The sequence below is a fragment of the Sphaerodactylus townsendi genome, linkage group LG12 (assembly GCF_021028975.2).
Source record: "Sphaerodactylus townsendi isolate TG3544 linkage group LG12, MPM_Stown_v2.3, whole genome shotgun sequence".
NCBI classification, from domain to species: domain Eukaryota; kingdom Metazoa; phylum Chordata; class Lepidosauria; order Squamata; family Sphaerodactylidae; genus Sphaerodactylus; species Sphaerodactylus townsendi.
In genome coordinates, this window is record NC_059436.1 from 40,797,865 (window position 1) to 40,819,661 (window position 21,797).

The 21,797-nt window shown below is 57.1% G+C and overlaps 1 protein-coding gene across 1 annotated transcript in view; it reads left to right on the plus strand.

Moving 5' to 3' along the window:
• The window catches only part of LOC125441536 (voltage-dependent N-type calcium channel subunit alpha-1B-like), a 286,638-nt gene extending 281,960 nt beyond the window's left edge, over positions 1-4,678 (plus strand). Inside the window, exons 50-51 of the mRNA XM_048512145.1 lie at positions 2,085-2,131; positions 3,212-4,678. Of these exons, the coding sequence (XP_048368102.1) occupies positions 2,085-2,131; positions 3,212-3,751 (587 nt within the window). The 3' untranslated portion in view covers positions 3,752-4,678. The remainder of the gene's footprint in view (positions 1-2,084; positions 2,132-3,211) is intronic.
• The last annotated feature ends 17,119 nt before the right edge of the window (positions 4,679-21,797 follow it).

Here is a 21,797-nt window from a genome sequence, read left to right on the forward strand (position 1 = left end):
CCCCCCCCCCCCACCCCCCCCCCCCCCCACCCCCCCCCCCCCCCACCCCCCCCCCCCCCCACCCCCCCCCCCCCCCACCCCCCCCCCCCCCCACCCCCCCCCCCCCCCACCCCCCCCCCCCCCCACCCCCCCCCCCCCCCACCCCCCCCCCCCCCCACCCCCCCCCCCCCCCACCCCCCCCCCCCCCCACCCCCCCCCCCCCCCACCCCCCCCCCCCCCCACCCCCCCCCCCCCCCACCCCCCCCCCCCCCCACCCCCCCCCCCCCCCACCCCCCCCCCCCCCCACCCCCCCCCCCCCCCACCCCCCCCCCCCCCCACCCCCCCCCCCCCCCACCCCCCCCCCCCCCCACCCCCCCCCCCCCCCACCCCCCCCCCCCCCCACCCCCCCCCCCCCCCACCCCCCCCCCCCCCCACCCCCCCCCCCCCCCACCCCCCCCCCCCCCCACCCCCCCCCCCCCCCACCCCCCCCCCCCCCCACCCCCCCCCCCCCCCACCCCCCCCCCCCCCCACCCCCCCCCCCCCCCACCCCCCCCCCCCCCCACCCCCCCCCCCCCCCACCCCCCCCCCCCCCCACCCCCCCCCCCCCCCACCCCCCCCCCCCCCCACCCCCCCCCCCCCCCCTCCCCCCCCCCCCCCACCCCCCCCCCCCCCCACCCCCCCCCTCCTCCCCCACCCCCCCGAACCCCCCCCCCCCCCCCCCCCCAAGCCCCCCCCCCCACCCCCCACCCCCCCCCCCCCCCACCCCCCACAGGAACTACAATTCCCATCAGCCCCTACCAGCATGGCCAATTGGCCATGCTGACAGAGGCTGATGGGAATTGTAGTTCCTGAACATCTGGAGAGCCGCAGGTTCCCTACCCCTGGGCTAGGGGGTCAGTTTGCAGGGTATCAGTTAATTTGTAGAAAAAAAACCCAGTCCATTAACCCAATGGCTTTTTGGGCTGCTCAATACAAAAATTCAATACAAAAGTTCGATAGCCTATGCGAATACAATTCAGAATCAAAAAATTTACACAATACAAGCACATTTTAAAAGTTAAAACATTGGTAAGTCTACTATAAGAATTAGATCAAAGTCCTCAGACTGAATCAGTCAAAATATTTTCTATGCCCATGAGAAATTTTGCCTCTGTTTCTGGAAGAAGCTAGAACTTTCAGTATCTGGGCCAGAATTATCAGCATTCAGGCTCTTGGGCCATTGATAAACAATTAGCCCTGAAAAAAGCTGATATTGGCCTACTTTCTATCCTATATTCTCATTCCACCATAGGAGGTCATTATGTTTCCCCCACCCTGAAAATGGTTATTGTAAAAGTGACACCATAATTGTTATATGTATGCCATAGCAGTTTTGATTAGTGGAGTATCTCAGGAGATTGTTAGACTCCAGTCCAGATTTTTCAGGGCAATTCTGAAAATTCCTAATTGTGTCTCTAATACAGTTCTTCTATTAGAAACAGCCACCTGACCTATAATAAGGCATGATTCGCAGCTTTAAGTCTCTAGCTCAAAATTAGGATCTCCGCACAAGTTATTTGGATTTCTAGCCTGAGACAACTATTCTAGCAGATGAATGGAAATGGCTGCACAAAAAGCCACCTCAATTGTCTGCTCTTTTTCTTACCCTGTTGGGGTATAATCTAGCTCTCAAGTCACTACAGCAGAGACACGGGGATATTGCATTTGCAGATTTTTGGTCACGTTCTCACGCAGTCTACTCCTTGGCTTTCTGTCATATAAAGTATACAGCATCCTATAATTGCTCTTGTGCTAATTAGCACACTTGTAAATTGGTAATAGGGAGAAATAATCTAGCACTAATAGTTTAACTATGGCCATTATGCATGCAGTGCTTACCTTGGGGCTGTTTGCTTCGCAGTGGGGTTTTCCCACGGTTTTTGGTTAAACAGCATCATCTTGCTGTGAAGTGTCTCCAGCTGAGCCAATCCTCCATTTTGCCCTCCCCTACTTCCTTGTTCTAATTCTGCAACCTCAGCTGGGGAGATTGCCGGCTGCCTTTTTTGGTGCCGTCTTTGGTTTAAAATTAATTTGCTTGACGGTGCAATTTTTACATCATTTTCTAGGGTCTGTTGCTCCAGCGATAGACCCTCAGTGTGAAATTAAAAACAATGTAAAACAATTCAACTCTTTCGATTCTTTTGAAGTGGTGCCTGGAAGAACAGGAGGAACTACTGTTGTTTAGGAGGGGAAAGTGAGGAGGAGTGAGAAATCCTGAAGAAAGCGAAATGTGTCAATTCCCTCGGCCTGTCAAGGGAGAGGAAAGCTCCTGCTTTCAGAAGTTTCAGAAACCATGGAGATTCTCTGATCCGAGGCACAATATGTTCAGGAGAGGGAGGGGAATGTTCATATCCAAGAATCCAACCCGGAGGGAATTAACGCTCAATGCGCAGGAGACCACAAGTGAATAAATGGCCTACATTTTACCTTTAATGTACAGTTAATTTCAGGGGGATGGGCTTCTTACATCTCTTCTAAGCCACGCGATTTATAATGACACACATTCGTTTATACAGTGTGATACAGTGCTGAGTGTTATACGGAAGTTCTGCCCCATTCTTCTGATAAGATTCCAGTATTTGGAAAAGGGAGATTGAGGTTGGCCAGACCTGTCCCTCAGGTTTCTCCCAGTGATCCCCACCAGTCTCATTGGAGCAGGTGACTTAATTAGAGTGGGGGTAAGGTTGATTTTTAGGCCTGAGCATCCCTTGTCAGATCTGTATCCCAGACCCAGGCCCTACAAGTGGCATAAGAATTTGTATAAGGAAGCAAGGAAGGTCAGTTACAGAAATCCAAAGTCCATTGTTTTTCATGGGGTTTTGAGGCATGTATTGTCATTTCTGAATGTCCAAGGTTGGGCACCCGGTTCTCCATTTCCCCTGAAACTGTCTGCTATCCTGCACTGTTGCACGGACACACTGGATGTTTTCATCTGGAATCCTCTCTCCTAGCCATTGGTCCTTTTGAGCCTTTACCTCTGTTCCAAATTGCTCCTCTGCAGCCCCTCTGACTGTGCATGTTTAAACTTTCTCTTTCCCTTTTTTCTCACCATGTAACATGTCCTTTCCTCCCTGTCACCTGTTCTTCTGTTGTTTGTTTGTGTCCTCCTTCCCACCCCCATGAGCCTTCGTGTTCGTCTGGTATTTTTTCTGTTATTTTTCTGTTCATTTGCTTTGTTCCACTTTTCATGTAGGGCAGTGGCTCAGGTAATGGGAGCCCCCTGCTGTCAACCTCTGGTGCTAGCACCCCATGCCGTGGCCGGAGACAGTTGCCGCAGACGCCGCTGACCCCGCGCCCCAGCATCACGTACAAGACTGCCAACTCCTCGCCTGTGCACTTCTCCAGTTTCCAAACTGGCCTGCCGACCTTCTCCCCAGGGCGCCTGAGCCGCGGTCTGTCAGAGCACAATGCATTGTTGCATGGAGACTCACAGGGCCCCTCGCAGACCCTGGTGGCCCGAATCGGTTCGGACCCTTACTTGGGGCACCGGGAGGACAGTGACAGTCCGTATCATATCGTGCCCGAGGACACGCTTACCTTTGAGGAGGCTGTTGCTACTAATTCAGGAAGATCCTCCCGGACTTCTTACGTCTCCTCTTTGACTTCCCAGTCGCACCAAATCCGCAGAGTCCCCAATGGGTACCATTACACTTTGGGCCGTGGCTCCGGCCCTGGGACCAGCACCAGAGCATGTAGCTATTACCACGAAAGGGATGAAGATGATTGGTGCTAGCAGGAAAAGGTCTGGTTTTTGCACACTGGAAATTGATGAGTTTTATCATCCAGAAAGCTGTGTCTGTCTGTCTGTCTGTGCGCTCAGCCCCATGGCAGTCAGGGCTTGGAGGGGGAAGCACAAAATGCTTTCCTGGTGGAACTCCTCACTCCCAGAAGACTGCCCTGCTTGCGTGCACAAAGCCATCGGAGATGCCTCTGTTTTTGCAGCTTATCTCTCCTTTTGCACTACAGAGTGATGGATCGGGAACGGAAGGCTGTTCCTTACAAGGGGGTGGGGGCAGCTTGCTCCTGCTGCACTCCTCACTGCCTTGCCTAGGTAAATGTCACCCCCCCCCTCCAGATGACACAACTGTTACTCAAGCAAAGAGCCCAAGAGGAAGTCTTCATGGGACTGGAACCTTTGCAGAGTTCAGGATGACTGGGGTATATAAAGAAGAAAGGAACTGGCATGTACAAAACCGAGCCTGTCATTTATTTGGTTAGCACTAAGAGGGGAAACAATCCAGCCAGACAGTGGATTTGATATTTGGTAAGAGCAATCCTTTTTAAACAGAGCCGGTAACAAAACCTTCCAGCCAACAAAGCACCATGATGTCGTCTGTGACGCCTTTTATCCACTAGTTTGTTTCCACATTTTTCTGGGTCCTTCACGTTGACATTGAGGAAAGCCCTGGGGAGCTATTGGGGTAGAGATGGTTTCCAGACCGTTGTCCTTGCTGCTAACTTCGTCCGTCTTTCCCTGTTGGGATGCAAGATGCCTCCGCTCACCATTTTGTCTTGTTTACAATCCGAGATGGAAAAGGGAGGAGGGGCAGGCAAAGGAAACGTGTCTTTGGTTTTATATTGAGCTGTTAGACAAACTTAAACTTTTCATTGTGTGCATTTTTTTGTAAATTGTACAGTAAAAAAAAGAAAACAAAAAAGAGAGAGTCCTCCACTGTAGAGAATTAGTCCAACTGTCATTCCAGTCCACTGTTTCTTACTGAAGGCGCCGTTCTTCACTTCTAAGTGCCTAACCCTAGCTCTCGTGGTGATGATGCAATCTCTTGTTTACCCATTGCAACAGGAGAATGTGAGAAATGGGGCAGGAAGAAATCCCCTGCAAGGGATGCTTTGGAAGGCTGTGAGCTTCCCCCAGAGCTACCTTGCTCCCCAGCCAGATTGAAAAGCTACCAACAGGGAGCGTCAATGTTGTTTCCTTTCTTGGGGGCAGGTAGATTTTGGAGAGGTTCAGGCCACCCATCCATCAACGACAGCAATGCTTTTTTTGCAGAAAATGGGACCCTTTCACTCTGCATGTCTCAGTCTTAACATGGTTACAGAAGCTCTGAACACCCTTCACGTTGTGTCGTTCGGGTTGACGGCCGTTGGAGAATTTTGCCTGGTTTGAGGGAAGAAAACAAAGTGAGAAAGACAAACCCATTCTGATTCTCAGGGATGAGATTTTTGTCCTTTTTGTCTGTGTGCGTGTGAGTGTGTGTGCATATGTTTCTGTGCATTTGATGTTTCGTTTGTGCGTGTGAACTTTTGCAAATGTCTGCGTTACAAGCTCGGGGAAAGATGTTGCTCACAAACAGAATTCCGTGCTGAAGAGGTTCAAAAGGCCTCGCCAGTCTCGCCGAGTGCAGGCACAACCCAAAAAGGTGACATAGTCACATTTTGAGAGAGGCTGAAGGAGCCGGTGTGAGAGAAGCACCTGCGAAGGGAAAGAAAGTGGGAAGAAGTCAGTTGAGAGGGACAGGCTCTCCATGCATTAAGTTTCTAAGGTGTCTGAAATGTATACATAAGAATGCAAGGGTGCCAATGCGACAATCTGGTGTTGGCCAACATGCATGTCCTAAGGATCATCTGAGTCAGGGAGATGATTTCAGTTCTGTACATTTGGCAGCAAACCCAGACTTTCTGCCACCTGACCTGTGAAACAGCTCTGAGAGATGCAAAGGTGGTGGCTATTTGGAGGCTAGCTTCACATTACCCATCTGCCAGTGTATCAAGAACAAAGCAGATTTGGGAAGGGAGAATGTATAGCAGAGAAGTGGTGGAAAGGAAAGCAAGTGTTTAAAATATTTCTTTGCTAGCACTCATCTGGAAGCCAGCTTAAAGGGAAATGTTGAGTAAGAAAAAAGGTCCGCAGTGAAAAGGCTAGCCACCTCTCACTTCTTCTGCCGACCCTGCTCTTTGAATTCTCCCTTTCTGAAGCCCCTTTGCTCTTTTAAAAATGGTGCCAGGGCACTGTTACAGACATTGGCGTTTGTTAGCCCCTTTAAGGGTGAGTTTACACAATCAAAGGGCCCATTCGCTTGTACAAATGGCCCTTTCCCCCTTCTACAGGATCCCTTTAACTGTGCCCTGTGTAATGTCCTCAGGTGTGGTGATCGCAGGGAAAAAGAGAAGGCTCCACCAGTGGACTTCTCCTGCAGTTTTCATAATCGTTGTGGATCCAGTCGAATGCCATTGTGATGCTGGAAGTTACAGCAGAATCCACTGATGTTCGGCATTATATTAGCAAGAGCTAAAATGCAGGCATGGAGCCCTGGCCACATGTGTGTGTCCTATACTGGAGTGGAGGATGAGAGCTTTGAGAGAAAATGGTGAAAAGCATTGTGGCACGTTAAGACTCACACATATACAATAGCTGAGGTTTTGGGGAGCTTCTGATGAAATTTCTTAATTTTAAGGTGTTGTAAGACTCTTTGGTCTGCAACGCACTAACATGGTTCTACCTTGGGAATATAATGGGGAGAGCCGCTATTGAGATGTGTGAATTGGCTACAAATCATGAGTTTGTTCCCTTGTTAATATCTCATTGAGCCCTACATGGTCAAATCCTGTGGGTGAAAATGCTTCTTTCCATGCTTTGGAAGCAACCTTTTTCTGGGAAGGTGCAGATCAGAGGACTCTATGTGCTCATTCAATTCAGACCATTTCCTTTCATTGCCTGTTGGTCTCAGTGAAAAGCAGCGTCCATCATTCCACAAACCCTGATCGTGAAAATACTTGGCTGCTTCTACCAAGTCAATATTGCCACTTCTGACTGGCAAATGAGCCTTCAGAATCTCGGCTGAAAGACCTGGTGGTCTACATGTGCAGGAGAATAAAGACGGTGGGATGCTGGGATGGTAAATCTGCAGCCCCGCCCCAGACTTCAGATGGTGGATTCTGGCTCTACATACTCTTCCAAGAGATAAAACCTCCCCGCAAATAGAAAAGTTACACAGCAGAGAAAAGGTACGCAGCGGAGAGCCAAGGAGCTGGGTCTGAAACTTTCTTTGCTGGTTTGCTATTTGCAAGGAGGTGAATGTTCCAAAAAAATGATCACCTGCCTGAAGGATGAGTTCGTTCTACCAACTCAGCACTTTGCCACTTGCTCATTTGGCTGCATGGGAAGAGCAAGCCAGAGATCCTTGAACTGGAGATGCCAGGGCTGGGAGCTTCTGCATAGAAAGCACATGCTCTACCCCAAAGCCATGGTCCGCTCCCACCCCTCAGTCGACAAACAATGGCCAGTTTTCCAAATATGCCTTCTTTTTCCTTCCATAAGCGAATGCCTTATATTGTCACTAGGTGCTGCTGCAGTTCTGTTACTTATGCAAATAGTGACCCAGAGACCACAGGGCTGCACCACTCCCCAGCAGAACCAGAAGGAATCATCTGAGTTTGTTGCAATAAACTGGTTTCATTTGTAAAACATTTCCCCATGATACAACCTGAGCTGGCTGGGTTTTTTTTTTCAGGACCACTATAATTTGTCAACACACAAATGCGTGCATATTAGGATCATTCCCATTTATTGTTTCATTGCAAAATATTAATTTGTCACCCTTGTTGGACAGTTATAAGTATACAAATATAATATTAAATGTTAATATTATCCAGTCATAGTTTTAAAAATATAATTCTAAAAATAGTCCGATTTGAAATAAAATGGTATATTTTAGTTGTTCTTCAAATTGGGTTCACTATCTGTTTGTAGAAGAGCAACATACACTTCATAGTCAATAAAAGGATTAATTAGCAAAGTCTTATTTTAAAACCAGATTCCCCCTCTTATTTGAGAGTATCTCTTAACTTTTTCACTCTTTGAAAATATTTAAACATTCATTATTCCATAACATCATTTGGGCTGTATTTCTATAGCAGGGGTCTGCAACCTGTGGCTCTCCAGATGTTCATGGACTACAAATCCCATCGTGGCTCTCCAGATGTTCATGGACTACAGATCCCAATTGGCCATGCTGGCAGGGGCTGGTGGGAATTGTAGTCCATGAACATCTGGAGAGCCGCAGGTTGCAGACCCCTGTTCTGTAGGCGGGAAGGGTCATCAAGTTGCAGCTGACTTATGACAACCCAGTGGAGTTTTCAAGAAAGACAAGAGAGAACAAGTGGTTGTTTGCCATTGCTTTCCTCTGTATAGTAACCCTGGTATTCTTTGGTTATCTCCCATCCAAGTGCTAACCAGGGCTGACACCACTGAACTTCTGAGGTCTGATGAGATCAGGCTACCCTGAACCATCTAGGTCAAGCCACAACACTTCTACGTATAAGTAAAATAAACTCTCGCATGTGAGAACAAAAAAATATTAATCACCCCCTTTATCATTAACACCCCTGCCAGGAACAGTTTCACTTTAAATTCATTACTACAATAAATAAATTAGAATACCTGCCACCTTCAGATGTCTTCCTCTGGTTTTCGCAGCTGTGCAAATGGCTCCATAGCGATACCTAGTGACGGATCAAAAGTATGACAAGCATTACAATATAGCATATTTTAAAATACCAACCAAAGATGTATGTTCCGCTGAAGGAGATGCCAGCGCCCTAACCCTGTATCCAGGTGTGAGGTGGGGGGAAAGCCACCAGTACTGATCGTGTGAACTCACCCTTCAAGCTGTGCAAACTGGAGACTGAGCAAAAAAAACTTGGCAAGTCTTGATTTGGGTTGCATTGTTTCTTTAAGACAGTCAAAAACACCATTGATGGTTAAACCGCTTGGGATTGTTCAACTGGAAATGGCTTTCTATGAACAAAACAAAGGTGTGAATGAGGGGGTGAAATGGCTCCAGGGAGCTCCCCTCTCCTGTGCCTCCTCATATTTTCAGTTTAGGGTATTTGGATCTTTGTTTTGTTTTCTGATCTCCAACCAATCTCATTCCTGGACTGGGTTCTAACAAATTCTTCTCTCTCTAACTCTTATTAACACACATGCACTTTGAATAGGGAAAGCTTATTAGCCAAGGGGGATTTGTTGCTTAAGGATCATAGAACGATTAAAAAAAATAACTGTAGGGCTATGCAACAAGATGACACTTGACTTTTCACAAATAAAATCGAATCAAAATGGAAAAGGCAAGTGGGCAAAAGATTGACATCCATTCTGCAGCTTTACCTGCTGGATTTTCCTGATTCAGGCTTCAGCATGACCGTGACCAAATGTTTTATACATTTTACTTATATGAAGGCACAATACTTTCTTGGAAATTTTAAAGGGTGGGGGGGACTCCAAGAAACAAAGGGGTGGGAAAGCCTCTTTGATAGTGCATGCAGTCATTGGAAGCTGAATGAAATGGCTTTTCCGATTTTAAATAATTCCTGTCTTTCTGCCCCTCCTCCTGAAACAATTTTGATGTGACAACCCCATATAAGTACGCTCGAGGGGTTTCACAGCCACAACTTAAGAGCTGTAACTGGGATCATTTAAATTCTTGCATTGGAAGAACACCAAGATATGTAATCCTCATTCTCATTTGGGAAGAAGCAAATGAGGGGGGGAGGGGGGGCAGGGAAAGGTTGAGGTACTTGTGGATAGCTCTTGTAACTGCAAACTCTTATCACAGTGGTTGACTGATCTAACTGGCCTTCCATTTTTGGACAGCCTCCATGCTGTCTCGCAATGCACACCCAAGCTCCGATCCAGCTAAAGTAAATCATGAAAGAAAATCGTTGGGATACTTCCAAAATTTCCCTCTTCTGAATTCCTCACAAAAAAATTAGCTCCAAATCCCCTGGTCTTATTTCTGGAGTTGAACTAAGGTATTGGGAAACCTGTCGATTTTGTATGCAGCATGGTGCACATGTAGCTTTTCAGTTCCTTGGGTTCATGTCTTGTTCCCGACTCTGCATTACTGCTGCATGTCGGCAAAACACTAACAAAAAAAAAGTTGTGTGGAGGTTTTTATGTGTGGTGTTTTACCAGTACACAGGAAGGAATGTGCACCTCAATAAAATATCGTAGGAAGGAATCTCGATGCAGTAATATGAACAGTCATGTCAAGATGTGCAGTTACTTGTGCATGCGTCATGTGCTGAGCAGAACAGATGTAAACAAAATAAAGGAACTGAATGTATGACAAACTGGGCATGCTTCAATTCAGTAGTTAATTTTACAAATTCTATTAGTTTAACCAGAATCCAGGAGGAGTGAAACACAGCACAGGGAGGAATTCTAAAACGATAAAGGGTATGGAACGTGAAAAATCCCTTTGTTTCAAAAACTGAACAATAAACTTGAGTTGGTCACAAATAATGTGTTCGATTGAGTTCAACGGAACTCAGCCACAACTAACTTTAGCTGGATCAGGGCTGTATTATTTCCCAGAATTTTTCAAGCGAGTTGCCAAAACTTGAAATGCAACCATCTGTTTTCTGCATCCAGAATCAGTCTAGTGGTGGCTGTACTTTGATTAAGTAATGTTTGCATGTAACATATATACATATTATATAAATATATACATATATATATATAAAGTATGTGCATGGGAAAAATGTTTATCTTCGTACTTTTTGATACGATGTATTCATCAGTTGTTAATTTTTAATTATATTTGATATAAATTGGGGGTTTGTTGCAAAACTTTATATTAAAAAATAAATAAAACAGTGTTAAAAAAAAACACTCAGAAAAGTTCCAAACATGCAACACAACTGGAACTTTACAGGGGGTAAAAGTTCTGTGATTGAATAGTTTGCTGCCTGAGTAATATTTATCAGCCAAACTTTGGCTTCTGCAGTTGTTTCTACAATTACATTTTGTATGAAGCAAAGTCCTTGAATTAAAATAAAACCTTAGAAAAAACCAACATTCTAACCAATGTGGTGTGTTGAGGGGGTTCTAACCAATGTACCACGAGGGGCTTCTTCTGAGTCTCTGTTCTTCTACACGGGAACCCATCCTACTTTTCACATTGGCTTTATATACTCCCATTTCCCTGAGTGGCAAGACATTCTAGGACACTGGTACACACTCTGTGGCTGGTGGAGAGCCAAACTGGCAGTTACTATTAGCTAACAGAGCCAAATTTACATCCTTACCTGCTGTCAGACCTGCAGCTCAGAGAGGTTTCCAGCTTCCTCATTCCTCCAGCCCCAAGACCCACCAGGCAAAGGACCCAAGCCCCAAGACCCACCAGGCAAGTGTGGCACTGAGAAACAAGGCCCGGGAGAGCCATAAGTGGCATGTCAAAGATCCACATGTGGCTTCTGAGCCACAAAGTAAGTACTGATGTTCTAGAGATAATGTTACCATGCTTTGATTTCTTTGATAAAGGGAGCACAGGAGGTGTGTGGTAACAGAGCAATATATCGAGGGGCGGGGGCATAAACAGCTGAATGGGAATTCCTACAGGGCAACAGATTCCCCGTCCCACATCACATCACACCCAGGGAAAGAGAGATCCTGCACTTCTAGACAGCTCACAGCTTGCTCTCTGTCTTGTGAAGCTGGACTGAGAAAATGTATTGATTTAAACCATTGGTGTGCCTCCTCTCCACCGTGGACAAGCGAAGCCACTGAAACGAGCCTTTAAAAAGGCATATTATAAGAGCAGATGAGTTATTCTGAGAAGGAAAGGAAAGATTGCAGTCCTATGTGTATGTATGGAGCACCTATTCTGCTCAATGGGACCTACTACAGGGAAAATGTAGGTTTGGCCTGATAGGTTGCTTGCACATATGTGTATACAGCAGTTATGGGTGTCTGTGGGCTGTTACTGGACTCAAATAACACCTGGAGACACAGGCATAACTTCTCTTTAAAGATGCAATTAAAACCTCTACAATTTTCCTACACAAGGTTCTTTTCAGACATTCCAAGTCAATGGTACCAGCTTCTGGCTGCAGAAGAGAAGTGTTCGTCATGCCCCCAGGCACTCTCTGGTCACCTTCATATTCCTTCCCGTGATTAGAGTCGCCTTCTGGTGTGCAGGCAGCAAAGAGCAATCCCAAATAGATGTAAATGAACATCCTGCCTCCTCATGGTGTATCATCAGCTAAAATCAGCTGCCCAGCTAGCCACTAGGATATTAGAATGGGAGTATGTAAACAGCAGCAGTTCATACAGGGTGGAGCCAAATGTCAACATCACGTGGGGGTGGAGAAAGTACCCCGAGCAATCGCATGGGGCGGAGCTTCAAGGGGAGGTGAGCCTAGGCCAGGGTATGGGCTGCTTCAGTGTTAGGGAGGCCAACCTCAAGATGGTAGCTGGAGATCTCTTGGGATTACAGCTGATCGCCAGGTGACAAAGGTCAGTTCCTCTGGAGAACGTGGCTCCTCTGAAAGGTGGACTTTATGACATTATATGCTGCTGAAGCCCCTCCTCTCTCCAAACTCACCCTCCTCAGACTCCACCCCTGTAATCTTCAGGAATTTCCCAAACCGGATCTGGCAACCCTATTGTGTGCTTTACAGAAGAGCCAGGAAGGATCTGGCTAGAGCTTTGAGCAGGCGTTAGCGCTCACCCCGGACAAGGAAGACCGTGCACCTGCCACCAGCTTCCTGTTGTCTCAACTGAGGATTCCTCATGCATTCATTCCACATCAGAAACAAAGTCAGGCAACTCAGATGAGGGGGATTTTGGAAGCCTCTGCCAACCTGTCAAATAGCACACCTATTGCAGCAGCTGAGTTGTCGCAGCGAATATTTCTGTGCTGTCTGCTGGTGGGTCTCTTAAAAGACCTTCTAACAACTTGATGCATCTTGAGCAGCGGGGCCAATGGGAACTGCCAACATGTGGCGCACATACGCATGCAAACAGAGCCTCAAGAATCTTTGTAAATTCAAATGAACCATTTTACAACTTGCCACCTTCCTGGAGATTAAATTTAGACTACAGAATTAAACTCCCTTCCCTAGGGCAACTGTTTAAAGGCATATAGTCACTGATTGGTGTTTACCCTGTTTCCCCAAATACAAGACATCCTCTGAAAATAAGACGTAGTAGAGGTTTTGCTGAAGTGCGAAATATAAGGCATCCCCCAAAAGTAAGACGTAGCAAAGTTTTTGTTTGGAAGCATGCCCAACGAATAGAACAGAGAAAAATAAGACATCCCCTGAAAATTAGACATAGCGCATCTTTGGGAGCAAAAATTAATATAAGACACTGTCTTATTTTCGGGGAAACACGGTATCTTTCTGACTGTTCTGCAGGCAAGTGAAGTAAATAAGGAATTTTATAAAAGCATCTCTTCAGCTAGAATCTTGTGTGCACTTTTCCTTAGGAGAAGATTGGGATTTCCTTCCAAGTAGACCTTTTATAGGTTTGTGCTCTTTATTTTTGTAAACTCCAGAGCTATTCTGAAAGAACTGGACAGGAATGCAGAATGATTTAAAATTTTGTTAGATGCTTCTTTGAGGGTACCATCACACAAATGACCCCAAATGCCCTTTGTGTTAAGATTCCTCTGCAATGCAAACATGAAGCCGGCATGGCCTGGGACACAATATCTTCTCTGAATTCTAATCCCTATTAATAATATTCATACATGTTTAAACAAGCTATGTGTACAATAATCTATACCTTGGAAATAGTTATGGTTGCCATCTAGCCAGGGGGAAAAATCCCTCTTAACAGTTTTATTATACAGAGATGGACAGTTGAAAATGAAGTAAGACTTTGTAAAAGAGCTGCAGCACAAGAAGAAGAATTTGGATTTATACCCCACTCTTCTTAACTGGGAGGAGTCTCTCAAAGCATTTTACAAACTCCTTTCCCTTCCTCTTCCCACAACAGACACCCTGTGAGGCAGGTGGGACTGAGAGAGTTCAGAGAGAACACTGACTAGCCCAGGGACACCCAGCAGGGTTCATGTGCAGGAGAGGGGAAACAAATCCCGTTCATTAGTTTAGAATCCACTGCTTTTAATCACAACCTCATATTGGTCTTGCTGTATGTGAGAGAATGGCTGACTCGCTCAGATTTTTATCCCACCAGTTTCCCAAGGTGCTCAGGATGATATACGTGGTTTTCTCTTCTCCATTTTATTTCAAAACAACCCTGTGGGGTAGGTTTGTCTGGAAGACCAAGAAAACCCAATGGACTTTGTCCTAGAGATTTAAACACTAACTTCTCCAGTCCTATTAGTCACTACAGCTAGGCTTGCCAAGTTCCAGGTGGCATCTGGAACTCTCTGCCTATTATCATGGATCTCCAGACCACCAATATCTGTCCCCCTGGAGAAAATGTCTGCTTTGGAGAGCGGACTGTATGGCATTATATCCCGCTGAAGACTGCGGCCTCCCCAAACTCTACCCAAGATCTTTCCAATCTTCCCAACTCAAAGTTGGCCACCCTAACTGTAGCACACTGCCTCATTTATATTAACTTTCCCCCTCTGGGTGGATATCAGCAATTTTAAGGAGGAGTCCTTGAGACTGAGGGACTGTATTGGGTGGGCCACATCTTTCCCTGCTCAAAATGCGGAACCCCTGAGGGTCTGGCGTCACATATCTCACATTGGGTGTGGGGGGGGGGGGGGTCTGGTGTCACATGTCTGCATCCTATCTATCTATCTATCTATCTATCTATCTATCTATCTATCTATCTATCTATCTATCTATCTATCTATCTATCTATCTATCTATCTATCTATCTATCTATCTATCTATCTATCTATCTATCATCACGTGGCCCTGGCGACCAGAAAATAATCTGGCATGTCCTTTTAACAGAGGCTTGGAGCTGGAAAATCAGCAGGTGGACTGTTTTTCAGAATATAAAGCAAACTAGATCAGCTAGTGATCCAAGCAAAGGTGGATCATCTGGCTGGGACCCAGCTGCTTTTGCGAGGGTGGCTACAGACCTCTTCCAACAGTGGGGATCACAAGGGGATGGTGGCGGCAGGTAAAAGACTTGAACTGTTACTGCTTTTTGGAAATATATATATATATATATTTAAAAATCTACTTGGAAGGGGGTTGTGGCTGGTAGTGTATGCCTGATTTGAGTTACACCCTTATAAAAACTCCCATCCTCTGTTTATTCATCTGTTCAGGGAGGGGCTCAGGGTCCTTGAGAGATCTGGATTGAGGATTCTCAGCCTACCCTCTGCAGGGTTGTTTTGAAGGCGAGAGGAGAGGAGGGGGTGGGCTTTGTCTGATCACTGGAGAGCTTTTCTGATTCAAGTCTCAAAGCTGCAATGTGCAAGGTCCCCCACCCCCCCCCCGCCCCTCCCCACCCCCCCCCCGCCCACCCCCCCCCCCCCGCACCCCACCCCCTCCACCCACCAGCCCCCCCCCCCCCCCCCACCCCCCCAACACCCCCCCCTCCGCACCCCCCCCCCCCCCCACCCCCCCCCCCCCCCACCCCCCCCCCCCCCCACCCCCCCCCCCCCCCACCCCCCCCCCCCCCCACCCCCCCCCCCCCCCACCCCCCCCCCCCCCCACCCCCCCCCCCCCCCACCCCCCCCCCCCCCCACCCCCCCCCCCCCCCACCCCCCCCCCCCCCCACCCCCCCCCCCCCCCACCCCCCCCCCCCCCCACCCCCCCCCCCCCCCACCCCCCCCCCCCCCCACCCCCCCCCCCCCCCACCCCCCCCCCCCCCCACCCCCCCCCCCCCCCACCCCCCCCCCCCCCCACCCCCCCCCCCCCCCACCCCCCCCCCCCCCCACCCCCCCCCCCCCCCACCCCCCCCCCCCCCCACCCCCCCCCCCCCCCACCCCCCCCCCCCCCCACCCCCCCCCCCCCCCACCCCCCCCCCCCCCCACCCCCCCCCCCCCCCACCCCCCCCCCCCCCCACCCCCCCCCCCCCCCACCCCCCCCCCCCCCCACCCCCCCCCCCCCCCACCCCCCCCCCCCCCCACCCCCCCCCCCCCCCACCCCCCCCCCCCCCCACCCCCCCCCCCCCCCACCCCCCCCCCCCCCCACCCCCCCCCCCCCCCACCCCCCCCCCCCCCCACCCCCCCCCCCCCCCACCCCCCCCCCCCCCCACCCCCCCCCCCCCCCACCCCCCCCCCCCCCCACCCCCCCCCCCCCCCACCCCCCCCCCCCCCCACCCCCCCCCCCCCCCACCCCCCCCCCCCCCCACCCCCCCCCCCCCCCACCCCCCCCCCCCCCCACCCCCCCCCCCCCCCACCCCCCCCCCCCCCCACCCCCCCCCCCCCCCACCCCCCCCCCCCCCCACCCCCCCCCCCCCCCACCCCCCCCCCCCCCCACCCCCCCCCCCCCCCACCCCCCCCCCCCCCCACCCCCCCCCCCCCCCACCCCCCCCCCCCCCCACCCCCCCCCCCCCCCACCCCCCCCCCCCCCCACCCCCCCCCCCCCCCACCCCCCCCCCCCCCCACCCCCCCCCCCCCCCACCCCCCCCCCCCCCCACCCCCCCCCCCCCCCACCCCCCCCCCCCCCCACCCCCCCCCCCCCCCACCCCCCCCCCCCCCCACCCCCCCCCCCCCCCACCCCCCCCCCCCCCCACCCCCCCCCCCCCCCACCCCCCCCCCCCCCCACCCCCCCCCCCCCCCACCCCCCCCCCCCCCCACCCCCCCCCCCCCCCACCCCCCCCCCCCCCCACCCCCCCCCCCCCCCACCCCCCCCCCCCCCCACCCCCCCCCCCCCCCACCCCCCCCCCCCCCCACCCCCCCCCCCCCCCACCCCCCCCCCCCCCCACCCCCCCCCCCCCCCACCCCCCCCCCCCCCCACCCCCCCCCCCCCCCACCCCCCCCCCCCCCCACCCCCCCCCCCCCCCACCCCCCCCCCCCCCCACCCCCCCCCCCCCCCACCCCCCCCCCCCCCCACCCCCCCCCCCCCCCACCCCCCCCCCCCCCCACCCCCCCCCCCCCCCACCCCCCCCCCCCCCCACCCCCCCCCCCCCCCACCCCCCCCCCCCCCCACCCCCCCCCCCCCCCACCCCCCCCCCCCCCCACCCCCCCCCCCCCCCACCCCCCCCCCCCCCCACCCCCCCCCCCCCCCACCCCCCCCCCCCCCCACCCCCCCCCCCCCCCACCCCCCCCCCCCCCCACCCCCCCCCCCCCCCACCCCCCCCCCCCCCCACCCCCCCCCCCCCCCACCCCCCCCCCCCCCCACCCCCCCCCCCCCCCACCCCCCCCCCCCCCCACCCCCCCCCCCCCCCACCCCCCCCCCCCCCCACCCCCCCCCCCCCCCACCCCCCCCCCCCCCCACCCCCCCCCCCCCCCACCCCCCCCCCCCCCCACCCCCCCCCCCCCCCACCCCCCCCCCCCCCCACCCCCCCCCCCCCCCACCCCCCCCCCCCCCCACCCCCCCCCCCCCCCACCCCCCCCCCCCCCCACCCCCCCCCCCCCCCACCCCCCCCCCCCCCCACCCCCCCCCCCCCCCACCCCCCCCCCCCCCCACCCCCCCCCCCCCCCACCCCCCCCCCCCCCCACCCCCCCCCCCCCCCACCCCCCCCCCCCCCCACCCCCCCCCCCCCCCACCCCCCCCCCCCCCCACCCCCCCCCCCCCCCACCCCCCCCCCCCCCCACCCCCCCCCCCCCCCACCCCCCCCCCCCCCCACCCCCCCCCCCCCCCACCCCCCCCCCCCCCCACCCCCCCCCCCCCCCACCCCCCCCCCCCCCCACCCCCCCCCCCCCCCACCCCCCCCCCCCCCCACCCCCCCCCCCCCCCACCCCCCCCCCCCCCCACCCCCCCCCCCCCCCACCCCCCCCCCCCCCCACCCCCCCCCCCCCCCACCCCCCCCCCCCCCCACCCCCCCCCCCCCCCACCCCCCCCCCCCCCCACCCCCCCCCCCCCCCACCCCCCCCCCCCCCCACCCCCCCCCCCCCCCACCCCCCCCCCCCCCCACCCCCCCCCCCCCCCACCCCCCCCCCCCCCCACCCCCCCCCCCCCCCACCCCCCCCCCCCCCCACCCCCCCCCCCCCCCACCCCCCCCCCCCCCCACCCCCCCCCCCCCCCACCCCCCCCCCCCCCCACCCCCCCCCCCCCCCACCCCCCCCCCCCCCCACCCCCCCCCCCCCCCACCCCCCCCCCCCCCCACCCCCCCCCCCCCCCACCCCCCCCCCCCCCCACCCCCCCCCCCCCCCACCCCCCCCCCCCCCCACCCCCCCCCCCCCCCACCCCCCCCCCCCCCCACCCCCCCCCCCCCCCACCCCCCCCCCCCCCCACCCCCCCCCCCCCCCACCCCCCCCCCCCCCCACCCCCCCCCCCCCCCACCCCCCCCCCCCCCCACCCCCCCCCCCCCCCACCCCCCCCCCCCCCCACCCCCCCCCCCCCCCACCCCCCCCCCCCCCCACCCCCCCCCCCCCCCACCCCCCCCCCCCCCCACCCCCCCCCCCCCCCACCCCCCCCCCCCCCCACCCCCCCCCCCCCCCACCCCCCCCCCCCCCCACCCCCCCCCCCCCCCACCCCCCCCCCCCCCCACCCCCCCCCCCCCCCACCCCCCCCCCCCCCCACCCCCCCCCCCCCCCACCCCCCCCCCCCCCCACCCCCCCCCCCCCCCACCCCCCCCCCCCCCCACCCCCCCCCCCCCCCACCCCCCCCCCCCCCCACCCCCCCCCCCCCCCACCCCCCCCCCCCCCCACCCCCCCCCCCCCCCACCCCCCCCCCCCCCCACCCCCCCCCCCCCCCACCCCCCCCCCCCCCCACCCCCCCCCCCCCCCACCCCCCCCCCCCCCCACCCCCCCCCCCCCCCACCCCCCCCCCCCCCCACCCCCCCCCCCCCCCACCCCCCCCCCCCCCCACCCCCCCCCCCCCCCACCCCCCCCCCCCCCCACCCCCCCCCCCCCCCACCCCCCCCCCCCCCCACCCCCCCCCCCCCCCACCCCCCCCCCCCCCCACCCCCCCCCCCCCCCACCCCCCCCCCCCCCCACCCCCCCCCCCCCCCACCCCCCCCCCCCCCCACCCCCCCCCCCCCCCACCCCCCCCCCCCCCCACCCCCCCCCCCCCCCACCCCCCCCCCCCCCCACCCCCCCCCCCCCCCACCCCCCCCCCCCCCCACCCCCCCCCCCCCCCACCCCCCCCCCCCCCCACCCCCCCCCCCCCCCACCCCCCCCCCCCCCCACCCCCCCCCCCCCCCACCCCCCCCCCCCCCCACCCCCCCCCCCCCCCACCCCCCCCCCCCCCCACCCCCCCCCCCCCCCACCCCCCCCCCCCCCCACCCCCCCCCCCCCCCACCCCCCCCCCCCCCCACCCCCCCCCCCCCCCACCCCCCCCCCCCCCCACCCCCCCCCCCCCCCACCCCCCCCCCCCCCCACCCCCCCCCCCCCCCACCCCCCCCCCCCCCCACCCCCCCCCCCCCCCACCCCCCCCCCCCCCCACCCCCCCCCCCCCCCACCCCCCCCCCCCCCCACCCCCCCCCCCCCCCACCCCCCCCCCCCCCCACCCCCCCCCCCCCCCACCCCCCCCCCCCCCCACCCCCCCCCCCCCCCACCCCCCCCCCCCCCCACCCCCCCCCCCCCCCACCCCCCCCCCCCCCCACCCCCCCCCCCCCCCACCCCCCCCCCCCCCCACCCCCCCCCCCCCCCACCCCCCCCCCCCCCCACCCCCCCCCCCCCCCACCCCCCCCCCCCCCCACCCCCCCCCCCCCCCACCCCCCCCCCCCCCCACCCCCCCCCCCCCCCACCCCCCCCCCCCCCCACCCCCCCCCCCCCCCACCCCCCCCCCCCCCCACCCCCCCCCCCCCCCACCCCCCCCCCCCCCCACCCCCCCCCCCCCCCACCCCCCCCCCCCCCCACCCCCCCCCCCCCCCACCCCCCCCCCCCCCCACCCCCCCCCCCCCCCACCCCCCCCCCCCCCCACCCCCCCCCCCCCCCACCCCCCCCCCCCCCCACCCCCCCCCCCCCCCACCCCCCCCCCCCCCCACCCCCCCCCCCCCCCACCCCCCCCCCCCCCCACCCCCCCCCCCCCCCACCCCCCCCCCCCCCCACCCCCCCCCCCCCCCACCCCCCCCCCCCCCCACCCCCCCCCCCCCCCACCCCCCCCCCCCCCCACCCCCCCCCCCCCCCACCCCCCCCCCCCCCCACCCCCCCCCCCCCCCACCCCCCCCCCCCCCCACCCCCCCCCCCCCCCACCCCCCCCCCCCCCCACCCCCCCCCCCCCCCACCCCCCCCCCCCCCCACCCCCCCCCCCCCCCACCCCCCCCCCCCCCCACCCCCCCCCCCCCCCACCCCCCCCCCCCCCCACCCCCCCCCCCCCCCACCCCCCCCCCCCCCCACCCCCCCCCCCCCCCACCCCCCCCCCCCCCCACCTGGCATCTTCAGAGGATCCTCTGAAGATGCCAGCCACAGATGCAGGCGAAACGTCAGGAGAGAATGCTGCTAGAACACGGCCATACAGCCCGGAAACCACACAGCACCCAAGTTGTGAAAGCGGTTTGAAAACGCATTATTTTGTGTGTGCGGAAGGGGCCACAGATAGCAAAGACAACCAATGATAATGCAATAGAACTAGAATTACAGAATTAGGAACCATCAACTATCTGAAACAAGATATATTATAAACACAGATAGTGGATTCAAGGTAAATGCAGTAAAAAAAAGGTAATAGCTACAACAATCAGTGTTGTGGATTATATCTTATTCCATTATAATGGCACAATGTGGGCTATTCCATTCTACTACAGTTCTCATTCCTATTTAAGAAGGGCCAACTGCTGAGGAAGGTGGGGCTTAACTTTTCCCTCGGCACTGTTTTTTTACATCTGTGCTAGACCCAAAAGCTAACTATGGAGTAAGAGAATCAGAGCAACAGGTTGCAAACCAAGCCTTACTCAGAAGCTCCACGCTGGTTGCTTTCCTGCACCCCAGTGCTGAGGATGCTGAAAACATCTGTTGCTTTCTACTTATAATGTACAACAGCAATGTATTTTCTGTTGTCGCTAAGCATCCCAATCAAGCAGTAGTTTTGATACTACTGTCAGATGTAGAAGAAAAATGGTGGTGACTGTGCAAAATGATGCACAATTAAACTAGTCATTGTAATGCACAACCCTGTGCAGAGGTGATTCACACCGGCATTTTGTGCTGCTTAGGGGGATAAGGAGGATGTGAAGCTTAAGCAATTGCAGATGAAAAATATTCATGCACTGCACAGTGTCGTTTCTGTCATGCCATCTTTCTATGCAAATCTTCTTTTGCAAAGAAGTATCCTGGTAGGCAAGAAGCTGAGAATGTCCTAAGTACAGCAATACAATTTCTTATCCTGTTTTGGTTGAATGGTACAGCAACAAACCAGATGTGGGTAAATGTGCCCAGTCCCTTTGAAAAAGATAGAAAGAATTACAGATACTGGTATATTTTGTTAGAGTTTAGAGGACTAATCCATTGCTGTTTCAGCTGCTATCTGGTTTTGCACCATTTCCAAGAAAAGCACATGAGAATTTCGTAGCAAACTGGGACATGCCATGTGTTTGTGCAATGAGATATTTATGTATCCTTGTAAAATGCAAGCAGGGCTGTGCAGGCCTGTACCATATATGCAAACTGTGCCTGACGTAATTGGCGGGGGAAAAAATCTCAATTGTGACCCTGCAGCTCTGCATTCCAAATTTGTATCGTGAAACTTGGTAACATTTGACTTAATTGTGGCTCACAGCATTCTGTGTATGCATTGCCATTCATGCGGTTTGTGAGGGGAAAGAGAAGTTCCTGGTGTCGAGAGACTGATGCAGTAAGGTACTCAGGACTCTGCAGGTTTGCCACAGGGCGCATATCCTTTCCAGGGATCTATTCCTCCTCACGCACACCCTCCATTCCTCCTGCTCCCTTCACGTCTGGAGCAGGCAAGGCCCTTAACTAACTGCCACCACTTTGCTTCTAGGGTAGGGCTTCCAGGTGCTTGCTAATGGTGAGCAGTCTCTCAGGGAT